Source organism: Podarcis pityusensis, assembly GCF_964106645.2.
Source record: "Podarcis pityusensis genome assembly, chromosome: 3".
NCBI classification, from domain to species: Eukaryota; Metazoa; Chordata; class Lepidosauria; order Squamata; family Lacertidae; genus Podarcis; species Podarcis pityusensis.
The window spans coordinates 63,137,512-63,154,949 of record NC_138026.1 but is presented as its reverse complement, the minus strand read 5'-3'; the positions used below and the strand labels follow the sequence as shown (position 1 = coordinate 63,154,949).

The 17,438-nt window shown below is 40.1% G+C and overlaps 1 protein-coding gene across 1 annotated transcript in view; it reads right to left on the bottom strand.

Moving 5' to 3' along the window:
* AIG1 (androgen induced 1) overlaps positions 1-17,438 on the bottom strand; it is a 79,087-nt gene that overhangs the window by 45,239 nt on the left and 16,410 nt on the right. Inside the window, exons 2-3 of the mRNA XM_080998590.1 lie at positions 10,273-10,428; positions 3,723-3,824 (exon numbers count right to left, since the gene is read on the bottom strand). Of these exons, the coding sequence (XP_080854716.1) occupies positions 3,723-3,824; positions 10,273-10,428 (258 nt within the window). The remainder of the gene's footprint in view (positions 1-3,722; positions 3,825-10,272; positions 10,429-17,438) is intronic.

Below are 17,438 nucleotides of genomic sequence, written 5' to 3'. Positions count from 1 at the left end.
GATTAAACTGTAAACTATTTTAGATAAGCCAGAATGTAAAGAGGTTAATTTACAGTGGTGCCTCGCAAGACGAAATTAATTCGTTCCGCGAGTTTTGTCGTCTTGCGATTTTTTTCGTCTTGCGAAGCACGGTGTCAGGAAAGTTTTGGAAAAGCTTCAAAAATCACCAAAGTCTTTAAAAACCTCAAAAAAGGCTACCACACCACGTTCTATGAGTTGCTCCTCGAAGTCAAGTCGCAACTGTATTAACGGTGTTAAGAAAAAGGAAACAAACTTGCAAGACGTTTCCATCTTGCGAAGCAAGCCCATAGGGAAAATCGTCTTGCGAAGCAGCTCAAAAAACAAAAAACCCTTTCGTCTAGCGAGTTTTTTGTCTTGCGAGGCATTCGTCTTGCGAGGTACCACTGTAATCAGAAATGGCCTCATTGCTATTTTTTTATATATATTAAATTTGTATAATGTCCTTCATCTGTAGATCTCAGGCAGTTCACAGCATAAAAATACAAGATAAAAGCACATTATCATTTAACCCCTATATACTGTGTGTTTTTATATATACGCATATCGATCTCTCTGTGCGTACAGAGTATTATTTATCCACCTTTTCTATATCACTGTTACTATTTCCCCTTAATGTGCAGTATCAGAAAATTAAAGCAGAAATTTTAGTACAACTGTTCTAAAGCTAACTCTAGAGCTAAGTAAGATTCTTACTTAGCTCATGTCATTTAACTGTCAAAGTCCCAGATATAATATCCTGTGTTGGAAACTGCCCTGCGATCACTATGTTTGTTTTATTAACCTAATTTATAGCTCAAACAACATAGCAACATGCTGTGGTGGGTGGGGCTGGGGAATCTACAAAATGAATTCCATTAATTCTGATCATATGTTCTGAAGATAAAATTTATTTAAAATTAGTTGGTTTTTCAAACACAGGCACAAATATGACCAAGAACCTGATTCTATGCTAGATACTTTGGAAGCTGGTCCAGTAGCCTACACCAAAGCAGCAATAGCAAGATGTACATATACTTTTAACTACGGGATTTTAGAAAAAAACTTGTGGAACTGAAGGTGGGGATGGGGTTTGGTTGTAAGGTTACATCCTGAAAATGGGCTATGTTGAAATCGGCTGGATTTGTTTCTAAGTAAACTGTTTAGGACCAGCACATAAGCTTGAAAGCTTCTTGGAGCTCAGCCAACACAGCACTCTAAACCTGCATTTGTTTTAAATTAACCAAGAAATTCACGTATTTTAAAAGGACAAATATTCAGAAAACCATTAAGGAAGCTCGGCCTGTTCCTCCCAGCCATTTTGTTCTTTAATACTATCACCCTCCTTAGCTCTTTCCTTGAAAACATTCCTCTGGTTTTGATCTGTAATTAAAGCAAGGATAACAAATAACTGATGAACTGCAAATAAGCATGAAGATGGCAGAATTATACAAACCAAGGACTTGAGTTTCAAGGTTAATGGATGGGTGGATGGTATGTCAACAGTTGAGCCACATGAACATAAACAGTAAAGATGACTGTTGGGTTCATGCCCCTGAGGCCAGAAAGTTGCATTGAAGGCAGAGAGAGGAAAATTTTCAGTGGCATCCATGGCATAAATCCTATTCAATTGGTAGAATTACTGTAACATAGCAGCCAAGGCACTCGGTTGCAAGTTAGGAAGCCCTCGATGCTAACCCCCTAGTTTCCCATGACTGCCAGTTACCGAGAGGAAGAGGGAGTTCAGTGTGGTGGGGATGCAGTGGCAAAGCCAATCTGCCTACCCCATGCCACCAACCGCTACTGCTAACTCCACTTACTGGCAGTAAGACCCATTGAATTTGACCGGACTTACTTCTGAAAAGACTTGGTTAGGGCTTGTACTATAAGTAGTCGTAGGGAAAATACTATCTCTTAGCTTTGGTTGCCTATCTGTAATGTAATTAATGCTTTTCTTCTTTACAGAGTTGTTGTAAGGTTAAAATGAATCTGTCACTAGTGATAGTAGAAATTAAATCCTCAAACTACCGTATTCATTTTTGAATGATTCCTAAAATGGTTTATTGTGAACTACCTGAACCTATTAAAGTCAGTCCCTTAGTGCTCAGAACAATCACCCTAGCTGTTATTGAACACAACAAGTTAGCTAATTTACAGGTAACATTATTGCCTTATTTTTCATCTGTGTTTTTACCTCAAAAGCTGATGCCAAAATGATGGCTCTGTTCCTCTGTAAAGTGTTAATATGGCCCCATGCTAAAAATAAGAGATTTCTCTCTATTACAAAGAAAAGGAAAGGGGGGGGGGACTTCATCATCTCATCCCAGATGTGATGCTATGATAGACAAAGCATCAGACTGAATTAGAATTAGAATTATCAATGAAGATAATGAGATAGCTAACGCATCAGAAGCCATTAGGCAGTGAAGTGGTGAAAACCCCCAACAGCCAAATGTTTCTATAGTCATAGGAACATTTGGATAAACAGAAACTGACAGGACTTAACCATTTGTTTTTTAAAGGGGCTTTTAATGAGGCCTGCTGCAATGTTAGAAGTTAGAAATAAAACAACATGCCAACCTACACTTCAAGAAGTGTGTACGAACGATGTGATGTGACATCAAGTGTGCCAGGCACATTAGTGCCCCTCCCCAATTCTTTTTTAATTGAGACAGTTTTTTCCTCCTTTCCCTTTGGCTGCTTTTTTGTGGAGGGTATACTGCTTTGTTTGCCTGTGTTTTATTTGGAGAGGGTGTGTAGATATGTTTTTCCAGTTTTGGGAGGTTGAGGTGGAGCTTATGAACATCACCAGTTTTTTTTCAGCAAACTGGGTATTTTGTGGTGTCTGTGATTTCCAGTTGTGTTCCCAAGGTCCAAAGGGTTGGGGACCCCAATCTAGAGCATTTCTGGTAGGGGGGGTCAGTAGAAGGTGATTTTCCCATCCCCTTCTGTCACTGGCAGCCCCCAATCGCTCCAAAACACCACTTCTGTTGGTTGGGACATCTTCCTGCATGAGATGGGCTGTGGGGAAAGAGATAATCACTGAAAACTAGGAGCGCTTTTTGGGTGACTCAGGGGGCCACCAGGGAGAGACTGTCTGGGATGGGCACTTCTCTGTACAGAAGTATTTGTTTATATGAAAAGATAACACCGCAAAAGCCGTGTTTTAAATTTTATCTACCATGTGTTCTAATATTCTTTGACTACAGACAACCAGAAGATAGCACCTGTTCTTCAGAAAATAGCGCAATAGTGTTGAAAAATACTCTGGGTCACACACTTAGCCCTGTACACAAACTCACACTTCTTCTCCTGTCCCCACAATTGCAGTTATTAATTTCAGCAAAATGGGAGTCTTCTCCATGTGTGCAAGCTTCCTGTGCATTTTATAGAACTCATTGGTCAAGGGGCAGGGTAAACATGCAGCTCAGAGCCACCTCTCAACATACTTATCTTCTACATGAACACCGCTCAAATCTTTGGTAAAAAAGATACCTTATTAATATTGTGTCATATACACAGCACAAGAACTTGTACAGTTAAGTTTAAATTAGATGAGGGTTGATCCTCCAGCTGTTACAGAAAACCTTTTCTTTCTTTTTTAAAAAATCTTCTCTGTAAACATCTTTGAATATTTTTCATTGTGCACATTTCAGCATATATGATCTCAACAATGAAATAAACCAATTAACAATGTTCTTTAAAAGCAAGGAAAGCGTACTCACCATTCCATGATTCAGCCAAGGTGGTATAAAATTATCAAGGAGCTTTGGGTAAACTAGTTCTCTGTCGTAGATGTAGATGCTCCAAAACATTGTTACGACAAACTGGAGCAAGGAGAGAAACAGAAAGAAAGAAAGAAAATGTTTGTTCTTTGTTAAAGAAAGGCAAAGTACTGTATTAACATTTAACACTTCCTTTTAATGGTGTAAAAATAAATACTGCTGTTGTTCTAAGAGAAATTTCCTTTTAATTGATTTAAATGCACAGTATATATCTGGCATAGCCCAATGCTGTGTCACTGGGGATAATCTCTCTGCCTATTCTCCAGATAGCGGTCTTGTGGTCAGAAGTGAATTTTGCCACATAAAGCCGTCTATCCACACATGCTATCCTGAGACATAGAAAATCTGGAAACAGGCATAATATTAAAACATGGGAAATTGTTTTCTTCCCTTTCAAAATTTCCACATTTTTTAAATAAGTGAAACTTTAGGCAAGATTTCTTTTTAAACTACTCTTTAATTTATAAAAACATTAAGTTCTTGATTTGTCATCCAACAATTTGGTAATTTCATATTCCAAAAGCATGTACATCTTCTGTCCTACTCTTTATATTTATGTTATAAAACACATATTTTGATATACAAGCCTCTGAGCTAGTAACAATCACACACAATTTTTGTGAAGTCAATAATGGTAACAAATGCGAAGGAGTTCATTTCGAAGTAGAGGGAGCTAGTAAGTATTGTCCTGATTCAAAACAAGAACAACTCGAATACCCTGCCCATCATTTACGGACACAGCAAGAACTGTAATCAAGTCATGCCAATGGAAATATGTTCCGTTTTGCTAAAGTCAAATGCATGCCAGCTGGCTTTATTGAGCAAGAAACAATGAATTATTATTGTTTATTAAATTTATATATTGCCCTTCATTCAAAGATCACAGGCCAGTTCACGAGAACAGGGATAATCTGAATGTACAAGAGAAATTATGTGGATTGCTGACAGGAGCTTCAGGTCGAGAACATGTGACACCGTTGTGAAAACATCTGCACTGGCTGCCCATCTACTCTGAGCCAAGGTTCAAGGTTCTTGTATTAATCTACAAAGCCCTGAACAACTTAGGTCCAGGGTACCTCAGGGATCGCCTGAACCCTTATACAGTGGTGCCCCGCAAGACGAAAAACTCGCTAGACGAAAGAGTTTTCCGTTTTTTGAGTCGTTCTGCAAGACGAATTTCCCTATGGGCTTGCTTCGCAAGACGAAACGTCTTGCAAGTTCTTGCGAGTTTGTTTCCTTTTTCTTAAAGCCGCTAAGCCGTTAATAGCCGCTAAGCCGCTAATAGCCGTGCTTCGCAAGACGAAAAAACCGCAAGACGAAGAGACTCACGGAACGGATTAATTTCGTCTTGCGAGGCACCACTGTATCCCAGCTTGATCACTGAGATCATCTGCAGCAGTGTCTCTGATCATTTCCCCAAGTTGGTGAGGCTCATTTGACAACAATAAGAAACTGAGCCTTTAGTGTCATTGGCTCACTCCTGCAGAATACAACGCGGGTGCTGCTGCAGTCTAAACCACTGAGCCTCTTGGGCTTGCTGATCAGAAGGTTGGTGGTTCGAATCCCTGCAATGGGGTGAGCTTCCATTTCACTGTCCCAGCTCCTGCCAACCTAGCAGTTCGATAGCATGGCAGTGCAAGTAAATAAATAGGTACCGCTCCAGCGGGAAGGTAAATGGCATTTCCATGCACTGCTCTGGTTCGCCAGAAGCAGCTTAGTCATGCTGGCCACATGACTCAGAAAACTGTCTGTGAACAAACATGGGCTCCCTTGGCCTGAAAGTGAGATGAGCGCCGCAACCCCATAGTTGCCTTTGACTGGACTTAACCATCCAGGGGTCCTTTACCTTTACACATCTGATTACTGATCTTTGTTTTTAACTTTGTTGTTTTTAACTTGTTATGCCCGAGCTTTCCAAACTGTGTGTCACGACATGTTAGTGTGTTGGCTGCAGTGTATAGGTGTGTCGCGCAAATGCTCTCCACACTCTTCCTAAGGCTGGAAAGGGGCTAGTTTAACCTCCGGTTTGCTAGTAAAACTGAATTACTGTGTCATGAAATGATGCATGTCTAGAAAGGGAGTCACCAACACGAAAGTTTGGAAAACTCTGTGTTATGCTTTTATTGTATGGCTTTATCTTATTTTTACCGTTGTAAACCGCTTTGATACATTTTCATGATAGAGCCATAAATAAATAAGTAAATAAATTAGTTTATTGTGCTCCCATATTTCAAATGCACAGAGGATTGCTGTCATAGTTTGGAAGGAATAAGTGCTGCAAGTGTTGTGAATATGAACTAAATAGCCTACAATGGAGGTTCATTTGCCTGAGTTTTTGACGGGAACATCTATTGTGACCTTTTCAATCACCCGAAAGCGGAACTTTTGCTTAGGAAAACAGATCTTATCTTAGCCATACAAGAAGAATTTGGGAGCTGTTCTCTCAATGCTATACTAGAAAGCTTCTCTCTCAATGCATAGCGCCCTAGCTTCAAATATATTTGTCCATCTGTTAGGATGAGTACTGATGCCTGCTCAAGCTAACTTAAGATTTGTGCCAGGAAAAATAAGTTATGATGGACCACATGCAAGGCACTGCAAGTAAAAATGCTCTGCAAGAAGTAGCTCCCTTTCTTGTGCCAATACTGGGGTTGGCACACATCCCTCCCCCACCCCCTTTTGCTGCAGTTGACATGCAACTGACTGAAAGGCAGGACAACGGAGAAAATGATACAATTCCCCCGTTTTTCTAAGACGACATATTGTACTGCAAGGGATTAGGATGACCTTGTGAAACACAACTGGCATATGAAACATGCATCATGAAATGAACTTTCAGGGCTACATTAAAGAAACAAAAACAGGCCTGATATTAATGAATTAAAGTGAGTTGAGCTGAATCATAACGGAGTGAGTCCAACAGAGTTGGCGAGCACATGAAGTATCTTGTGAAGCAACGAAAACTTATACTTTGCCAGTGAGGTAAAAGTGAAAAAATAGAGAGCAGAAGATAGGAAGTTCCATCTGTCTCCTAACCAAAGTCAGCCTATGGATGGAAATGGTTCAGCAAAACTGGCTGCAACCATCTGGTGTTCCAGGTGGCCAGATTTGTTTAACGAAAGCCCAAAACACAGGTATGCCTGGGGTACGAAAAGGATGCATAAAAGAACAATTCTAATTTTAGTCAGTTTCCACTTCAGAAAATACAGGCATGTAGCTATCACACAAATCAATTTTATTTTCTTTACAAATGCACATACAACAATGGGTAGGTTTCTCTCTAACCACGCCTTTGGCTAATTAACATTTTGTAGCCTTTTAAATGAGTTTTTGTTTTATTATGCATTTTGTGTTCTCATTTTGGATTTTTATGTTGTGAACCAGCCTCTGACCTTTGGATGAAGGGCATTTGTTTGTTTGTTTGTTTGAGTCTTTGGATCCTCTACTCCATATTTCAGAGAGATCCGATTGGATTTTACAATTCAAATCTCTTACAAAATTAGAACACCCCTACAAACCATCATGCTCCTCTAAAAATCCTGTGAAACCAGCCCAGAAAATAGCTGATAATGCTTTGAGAACTAATTAGTGCAGTAACTCTGAAGCTAATCAGAATCATAAAACAGTGCCTGACACATGTATCCAATCAACTGTTGAACACAGAAAAAAAAAAAGACAAAACAGAGAATATGTGTTTCATGAGAACCCTGCTTGGCTCCCTGTTGTGCAGCCTTTAAGTAGTCCCAAAAACGTTTTTTCTTAATCCCACCAAGTTTTCTATTGATTTCAGTGCTGGCCCTCTATATATGATTTTATCTGGTGCTGCTTTTATTATATTTGTTCAGTTCTTTAGTTTAAACATTTATATTGTAAACTGCATTGTAAGAACATGTCTTTATTAGAAATAAAATGAATGCAGAATACTGTTTTTCATCAGTGGCACCAATTAGATTCCATGGCTTTATTTGCAGGATGTAGCAAAGTTCTTCATTGTGAGACAAAGGCTTACATAATCATGCCCGATCCGTGGAAATGCTGCCTTGTGAACGTGCATAATGCATGAGGTTGTGACATTACTGTGAAGTCATGCAAAATTAAAACGTGATTTTCTACATCTCCTGTGAGTTTCTGCATCTCCTGCAAATACATCCAGCAATCAGGCAAAGTTGCAATAAAGTTAAATAGTTCTACAACCAGGGCCTTCAGTTCCTTCAGCTTCTAAACAAAACTTGTAAATGATTTGTATAGCTAGAACCAGCTAGCTTGTAAAATCAAGTCTCGCTTCCCAGCAGCATGGGCAACGTGATGAATAATACGAAGAAAACAATGTCCCTCTTCCATGGTGAAGAAATATTTCCATTTCCCTATTCTACTTTAAAAGCAACATGAAAAGGTGTCATCTGACTAAGAATTTGAAATCAGGAAACAAACTAGTGATTCAAAAAGAGGGAAGGGTTCTTCTTAATAACAACACACATTAGTGCAAAGGTGGTTGAACAAGATGTAGCTGCAATTTGTCATTCTATAAATGTTGATCTTTTTAAAAAGCTTAATTAGAAAGAACAGAATTCAGTGTTGTTTTTTTAAAGAACATAGTAACAGTCATGTGGAATGGCCCATCCGGCATCCTGTTCTCACAGTGGCTAACCAGATGCCTGTGAGAAACCTGCAAGCAAGGACCTAAGCACAAGAGCACTCTGCCCTCCTGCAGTCTCCAGCCACTGGTATTCAGAAGCACTCCTGCCTCCATGGAGCCAGAGCATAGCCACACCACCATGACTCCACAAATCTATGTAATCCTCTTTGAAAGCCATCCAAGTTAGTGGCCATCATTGCCTCCTGTGGGAGTAAGAACCATACCCATGTGTTGCTTCAAGTACTTTCTTTTATCTGTCCTGAATATTTCAGCATTCAGCTTGAGTTCTAGTGTTAACGAGGGAGAAAAACTTTTCTCTATCCACTTTTCCCATGCCATGTATAATTTTACAAACTTCTATCGTATCACCTCTTACTCTAGCCTCAAATGTTGCGACCTTTCCTCATAGGGGAGTTGCTCCATTCCACTGATCATTTTAGTTGCCATTTTCTGGACCTTTTCCTACTCTTTTGGAGAGCCTCTCTCTTATTTAGACTGCTATAGTCTCAGTGATCATGTATAAGAGTGCAAGTTTGATTACCCAATGCATTGGGTTGTCTTCCCCCTTACATTTCTGTTTTATCTCATTTTTCACATCATCTGTTATGATGCTGTATTGCTATGAGTAAAAGAAAAACTAACTGAAATATAATAGTAGGAACTGAAAATAAGGTTAAAGGACAAAAAACATATTAGACACAACTAAATGATGCTTTCTATTCTTTACTACACACTGGCACACTTAGGGCTTCTAAAAATAACAATAATACGGAAGCCACTGTTGCACACAGTATTTGAATTTAATAAATTGTGGAATTTTCTGCTTTACACATTACTGCTGTATGAATTAAGAATAGAAATAACAGAGAAATGTATAGGTTCTGTCCTTGCTTAAGAAGATGAGGAATTGTTGGAATGGGGGCAGTCCTACAGAGTGCTCTAAGATTCTCTCCTCTCCATCCAGCGTCACTGTTTAACACCCTCATGGAACTGCTGGAAGAGGCTGTCCAAAGACTTAAGATTAATGCCACCAGTGTGCAAATAGCTCTTGGCTCTATTTCTTCTTTTCACCACAGTGAGAAGTAGAGAAAACTCTGAATTAATGTCTAGCATCGGTGATGAACTAGATGAGAGTGAATGTACCAAAACTCAATCCAGACAGGACAGAGATATGGGTGGTGGGAGGTTTGATTAATCTGGGAGTTTGTGGCTTTAAAAGCTCACCTTCTGAGGCAGGTTTTATAAACTTGTGAAGTTTTTCCTCCCAAACTGGTTGGGGAGAACTCTGCCAGCATCTCTATCTGTGCCTGCTCCTACAGGGTGGTTACTGACCTCTATGAGGCATTTCTTGGTATTTCTAAAACATGACAAAATGCTTTATGTGTGGATACCTTTGAAAAAACTGTGCTTTCTGTGATGCACGTGTGTTCAAACCTGTGGTTGATTTTCTTGTTTTTAACTGTTGTTTTTAATACTGTGTTGCAAGCTACACAAAGTGGTCCTTCGAGACATGTTTAACAGGCAATAAAGAATAAACAACACACAGAGAAAGATGAAATTGTGTATAGTCAGAACAACCCAGGAATCCCCTCAGCAGTAGCAGCACCCCTACCTTTCTGAGGCCAGTGCACCAAGTGGGCCTTGTCCCCCATGCAAGGTGGAGCACCTTTAAGCAATCTGCATTGTTTACTGGGCTTTGGGAGGCTCCCACAAGATCTCGCAGGAGCCTGCCAGAGTCCACATGAGTCTTCGTGCAAGTTAAATGTGTGCAAGTTGCTAGTCGACTATATACTATGAGCTATTTGGGGGCTACATGTCTCAAACTGGAAGTTAATTACTTTGCATGGTACTTACAACTCCAATAGGAAAAGCTAAGACAGCCATCATCCAATCACGGAGGGAAATGAGTTTTCTTAGTTGTCTTTCTTGTTCTTGGCTGTCATTTCCTTTAGTAAGGAGGCTGGAAAGGTCTGTCAATACGCAGATCCCGAAAAAGACCGCTTGAATAACCTGCATTAAAAAATTAAAGATATATATACTGTATATCTCAAAGGCTGTACAATTCCAATAATTTCACTATGATGTTGCGGCAGCCAGGCCAGGACCTCCAAAGTTTCCATTCTGGCTGTGGATTAAAATATTAGAGTGCCAATATACACCATCTCTGCTGTAAATAAAACCAATGCAGTTGTTTTTACAGTAGTGATTTTGTTAAGCCATTTTCTAAGATATACATCGAAAATACCAGAGGTTACCCTTGTGTGAGGAATCTTCTCACATAGGAAGCCAAGCAGAAAGAAAGCCACAAGGAAAGGGTGTGTGGCAGTAATCAGGAACATCAGAAAAACCACTAACATGGAAATGAGGAAGCAGAAAAGAGGCAATCACAAAGGAATTTTAGAACGAGATGCAGAATGTTAAAGGGGTGTGTGTGTGAGAATTCAAGACAGAATCAGGGCTGGTGGACGAACATGACTCTCCTGTTTGCAAAAGGTCCCAAGGGTGTCAGGGCTTGTGGTCTAGAGTGCCACCAATGCTAAATTCTTCAGAATGAGCCAGAGTTAACAGCTTTATAAGACCTGGTAGGACTCTGTTGGTCTCATGTCACCAAACCTCTGCTGAATTGGGTCATCTGATCCCTGCAATGCCACCATCTGGCCATCTGCAGAGGTGGTGCTAAAGCACAGCAGTGGTAGCTTTGTTCAGAAAGCTAACATAGTAACACAGTAAAAGTCCTGCTTTTCACTATAAAAGTACCTACCGGTACTTCAAAGTCCCAAGTGTTTCCCAGCTCCTCAACACTATTCATAGCCAGATGAAATTTGAATAAAAGAGAATGGGTGGCAGTTATCTTCAACCTTCCCTGTCAACACCTGAAACACTTAAGAAATGGCGCTGCTCAAGTCTGGCCCACATAATTTGTTATGATTAACACTTACCCTAGATTATATTATGAAATTGAGCCTTTGATAGCCGGATCAGAATTCAGCAAGTATTCAAAGAATCTGCTAACATGCTTAGGACATAAAAGTTTTTTGGCTGCTTTTCCCAAAATGTGTGGGCTGAAGACAAGACAGGAATCTCATCCTGGTGAGGGTCTGGAATATTAGAGATTTACAGCCAACTGATAACTAGCCGACTGATGTGAGGTACTAATAATGCTAACAATTGTATTGCCAGCTTTTCTTGACTGGCTTTCCAATATAGGATGGACATGGATCCAGCTTCCAGCAGGTTGCCCATTTTTATCTGCAGAAATGAAATCCTATGCTTCCTGTAATCTAACCCTGTAACTGAGCTAGCAGGTCCCCAATCATATAAACATGTGTTCTTGTCTAGAAATGGTTGAAAGCAGCCCTGTATCGGGAAGTTTTAAATATTTGACGTTTTACTATGTTTTTATAAGTACTGTAAACTGCCTAGAGTGGCTGGGGAAACCCAGGCAGATGGATGAGGTATAAATAATAAAAATATTATCTGTGTATCTGAAGAAGTGTGTATGCACACAAAAGCTTATACCAAGAACAAACTTAGTTGGTTTCTAAGGTGCTACTGGACAATTTTTTAATTTTTTATATATATTTCAAAAGTATTACTGCTATTATTAAATGTATTACAGCAAGCTGTAATGCAGCATTTCTTCTGCATGCAAGCTGGATTTCAAACTTATTCTTTCCAGTATTACCTGCTTAGAATTATATTCCTGTGCCTGACCAACTGGCCTTCAGAAGCAGAGCAATGTGAAGGACAGCAACACAATTTGCAGGAAGACCCTAAAATAAACAACACCTTGCTGCAATGATGATGAAGACGTGACCATGTTAAGAGACCAATACTTTTCTAGGAATAATCAAGGATAGCTACATTACTAAAACCTGTGAATTGATTAAGCCTCACACTAAATGGCTCCCTACATTCTGTCCACCTGTGAATAGGAATCAAAGGCGCCAATCCAGACCACAGAAACCCTCATGAATATGAATGGGTAAAATACTTTAGAACACAAATTTGTTTCTAATTTGAATTATTGCTAAACACAATCTCATGGATATGGGAATAAGAAAATGTAGGCATATCCCGAGGAAATACTTATTAGCTATGAAATCAGTGACAACATAGAACCGTCTCCCGAAGGCAATGGTGGAAAGCATCTTGACATCCCTTTTAATGTTAAGTGATACAAGGCATTCCATAATGTGTGTTGGGGGACAATACTGCATTGGCAACATTTTGAGATATGACCTAATTGGCTTTTTATTTTTGTAACTGAGATTTCCCCACCCCCCAAGCTATAAGAAAAGAACTGTTTCAAATAACAGCTTCAAAGAAAATCACACACCCATTCTCTAAGGGGATATAAGTTGTACATTTCCTAATCAATCATAAACTAAGCCTGTCTCCATCAGCAGTGGTGTTATAACAAGGTCACAGAGGAGAGCCAGCCACCCATGCCTCCATTCAGCTAAGCTGAGTATGTTGGCCACTTCACTACTTAAGTCCCCAAATGCATGCAGCAAAGTGGACAGGACATGGATGGAGATATGTATCCCTGTAGCATTTCAATAGTGAGACACAAGTATAAGAGACACATCTGATAAGCCATTTGGGGGGAATCTTTGCCAAACATCACAGCATCTCGTGATAAATGTGTCTTTACAATCACATGTCCTTAAGACTACGACTCACCAGCCATTTCCAAATCACTTCCTCACATGTGGGTTAAGAAAACCATAAGAACAACATGAAAGATACCTCTAGGGTGTCAGTGGATGCATACTTCAGTCCTATAGACAGCTGCATCAAGTAGCATAGGCATAATTACAAATGTGAAGACTGCCCAAATATCTGAAACACAGCCTCCTTCCCTACAGAGCCTGTTGAAGTGTAAAGATCTGCAAAGGGGGTCCCTCTTGGTAGTTTCTCCACCCTATAGGCTCATAGGGTGTGTGTGTGACCTGGAAGAGGGCATTCTTTGTGGAGTTCCTAGGTTGTGGAATTCCCTCCCCATGGAACCGTGACTGGCATCTTCATCATGCTGTTCCCGTAGTTGAAGATGCATCTCTTTGCCCTGGCCTTTGACATCTATAGGACCCACCCTATTCTTGTGCCTGTCTCAAACTGTTTTTAATACTGTCTTCTAACTTGTTGTAACCTACCCTGGAACCTTACGGTGAAGAAGGTACAGTAATGTGGTGAATATGTAATAAAATTAAATACTGATGTTGCTATGGATAACAGCAACAATAACAACATAATTTTTCTATCACACCTTTTACTTGCTAAAGTTTGTTTGAAATGACTATCAAGCTTCCCCCAATCTGTTGCCCTCCAGATAGTTTGGACTATAACTTCTGTCATTCTTGATCATTGTCCATTCTGGCTGGTACTGATGGGAGTCCAACTACTTCTGGAGGGTACCAGGTTAGGGAAAACTGACCCTTGAACAATCAGATGCCTTCCTCTTAGGTTTGCAGAAATATGGCTCTGACGTAGACAAGACAGGGAAATGTGCACAATTCCCTCTTCATAGAAGGATTATGTGCACATTCTCCACAAGGCTTGGTGAATGTGCACAATGGCTGGTGGTTACACACATTAACCGCACAATTTATATTCCTTGTCATATAATCATAAAATGGGTTTGAATGTGTGTAAAACAAACAAAGATTCAGGTGAATTCCTCAATGTTATAGTCAGAGCAGACCCTTTTAATTAATAGATATAGATGGATGACTATAATTAAACAACCATGATGGTACATAGCTACCTGATCCAGATCTTTAGGCATTCTGGGGATCATTAATACCCAGAAACATTTCTCCCAGAAGGATGATTTGAATGGAAGGATATACTATCAACTAAAAAAGGCAGCAGCTGGAAATGGTAGCAAAAGCATTTAGATCTTTCAGCACGCAAAACAAATTGCTTGAAAACCTGCCAGGTCACATAACCTTCACCTTGCAAGTCTGCCAGATCCACAAGTGTGTTTTTCCTTTGAAGCAAGCAGAATATGATTTATTTCCCCAGATTATCTGTTATGACTTTTCCTGTCACCTCTGTGTACTTCTTGTAGTCATTTGTCAATCCTTTGGCATGGTGTAGTGAGGTGAACACACATTAAGCTTAAGCAGAAAATGTGGTTGAAGATGCTATCAAATAAGGAAACATTAAGTCAGACGACTTATCTCTTTTACTACTGGAAGTGTGATTGACTGGGCCACTGTCCTTGAGATTAAACCAGTTAGTTCCTCAGCAGGTTTATTTCCATCTTGCTGCTTATAAAGTTACATTGGCATTAAATGGACAACAGTCACCTAATCCTATAGAATCCAGTGTATCAGATAAATCACGAGGGACTACGACACGGTTCTGACACTAAGCTGTTCAATGTTTATATATCTATGCCAGGTGAAAGCTTCTTTCCCTTCTCATTTGCTTCAGGTCACGAATGGGTTGTTCTAGTCCCCAGCAAGCAATGTTCCCCACCATGAACATTAAACAGCAGTGAAGAGTGGGGTGGAGGTGCTCACCTGACCTCCAGCTGTCCACATCCCTGCTACATCCCAGGACAGAGAGGGTGAGGAGTGAACTGGTGTTGATGCTGGCAGAGCAGATGCACTAGACTGGCTCCGCCAATATGTTTGCACTGTGCCAGCCTTGCTGTCCTCTTGCTTCTCCCCATCTCCATCTCAGTATACAGCAGCAAACATGGGTGACTGGAGGTTAGATGAGCACAGCTGCCCCACCCCATCATCTATCACTGACATTAACTATGAGCATAATTCAAGAAGTAGGGAGGAACCTACTAAACCAAAGTTAACATTTATTGAAATTTGGAACAAAGGGGAAAGACTGTGTTGCTTTGCCTTTCAGCAACTGAGGAAGACAGTCCTTCTATCTTGTTTTTAAACATGTATTTTTGGTAACTTTTTGTTTCAAACCCAACATAGCCTTGAGTGTCTACGCCTAGCATTTCCAGCCAGGCTGCTGTTTTGTCACCACAGACAGTCAAAAACTTGAGAATGCGGTAAGAGGGAGTTGAGGGCCTTATCCACCAAGCTTTCAGTTGCCAGGCCCATGTATTGGCCTGGCTGGAATAGAGACACTGCAACTGAGCCCAGGGGGAACTGTGTGATGACAGTCATCCCAGCAGCACTTCACATAACTTGGCCCATTACTTCTGGTCAGGCCAGTTGGGCACTGAAACTGGCGTCTTAGGGGAAGGCTATGGTGAATTCATATTGACATAAGTTTGTAGTCAACAAACTTTTACACACAGTAGAGACACTGGAATTAATGGGCCTAAGTTAGTCATGGTCATAAATTTCAATGGGTCTATTCTGAATAAAGGCTAGCTGAATACAACTCACAATACTTTACTTAATATGATGCTTCAGAAAGCACTTAGGGCTTTGGCATTATGGGAATGCCGCCACGACGCCAAAGCCTTTGCAAACAGAAGAACTCAGGCTGTCTAATCAGGTCATCACTCTGAACAAAGATATCACTGGTGATTTATTCCACGAGTTATTTAACTATTTACAATTGCCTTAAATTTGCTTGTAGCAGGATGGATGCACCAAGGGGGCCCTATGGACTACACTTCTGTTTGCACAAGGGAGGACCAGCAATTTCTCAGGTCTGGATATGACACATCCTGGTTTGTTTATCCGCTCTTGTCAAGGAAGGAGTGGAATGGAAGTGATCGGACTATGTTCACAGTATAGTTTATTAAACCAACATTCTTGGCTTATTGTCATATGTGAACATGGCCTTCATAGGTACATGTTTAAAGGAACAGCATTTTTAATATATATTTTTTAAAAACAGAAAACCTCTAGCCAAAGTCATTTTCTAATAATTGCTATTCCCCTCCTTCCTCCCTTCAGTTTAGCTGTACATACAAAATCTGTCTTTATTGCTTTCCATATCCTGTTTACAAGGCAGGATAATTTCATTAAATCTATATCATCCATTCAGCAAATATGTTTATATGGAATACTTTTTTTTATTAGATTACATCTTTTACATTTTCTTTTCTAAAGCTCAGTTTTGTTTGGCTCCTACTCAGCATTGCAGGCTACGCCATTATTTTTACTTAAATATTAATATTACACGCAATGCTACAAATGTGATCAGTGATATATCCTGGGAAGCATGCCAAGAATCAACAAACAGTGGGAAAGGCCATGTAACAGACTAGGTAACATTTGGGACTGCTAGTTAAGTAGGGGGGAAGAGACATGCATTGCAGCTGTCTGTACTAAACTGGGCTTAAGGATAAGGTTTCCAGTGGGAGGAAAGCCCCTAACTTTTTATGAATAAATTGCTTGCTCCGTTGGAGGGAGGGGGTAAGCTTGATTTAAGATTAGCTTAGTGAAATCTTTCCCCTAATACATAGCAGAGAAATTGTATATGTGAACTTCCTCTAACATGCAGAGTAGATTGCACACTTAATCCAAAACAAAATGGCTTCTTATAATACTTGTTTAAATAAGGTGAAATTAAAACATTTCCTGTTAGGACTGTTGCCCAGTATCAATATGTTGTACAGTGGTACCTCGGGTTACAGACACTTCAGGTTACAGACTCCGCTAACCTGGAAGTAGTACCTCAGGTTGAGAACTTTACCTCAGGATGAGAACAGAAATCGCGCAGCAGCGGCGCGGCAGCAGCGGGTGGCCCCATTAGCTAAAGTGGTACCTCACGTTAAGAACAGTTTCAGGTTAAGAACGGACCTCCAGAACGAATTAAGTTCTTAACCCGAGGTACCACTGTATTTGTAAGTGATTTTAAAATAAAGACTATAAACTATTTCTGTTGACATTTTAGGAGTGCTTTAAAATGTCATGGATTAAGGCTAGTAAAGGTTCTCATGGGTGTGAGATAGCATAATGTGGCTGCACTTTATAGGTAGGAGTAGCAAACAAGGGGATATTGTCATTGCATTCCAAATGGTTTCTCCATGCTATGAAGACTTATTGGGGTTTGAACACATGAATGCTGGTACAGAATTGGAA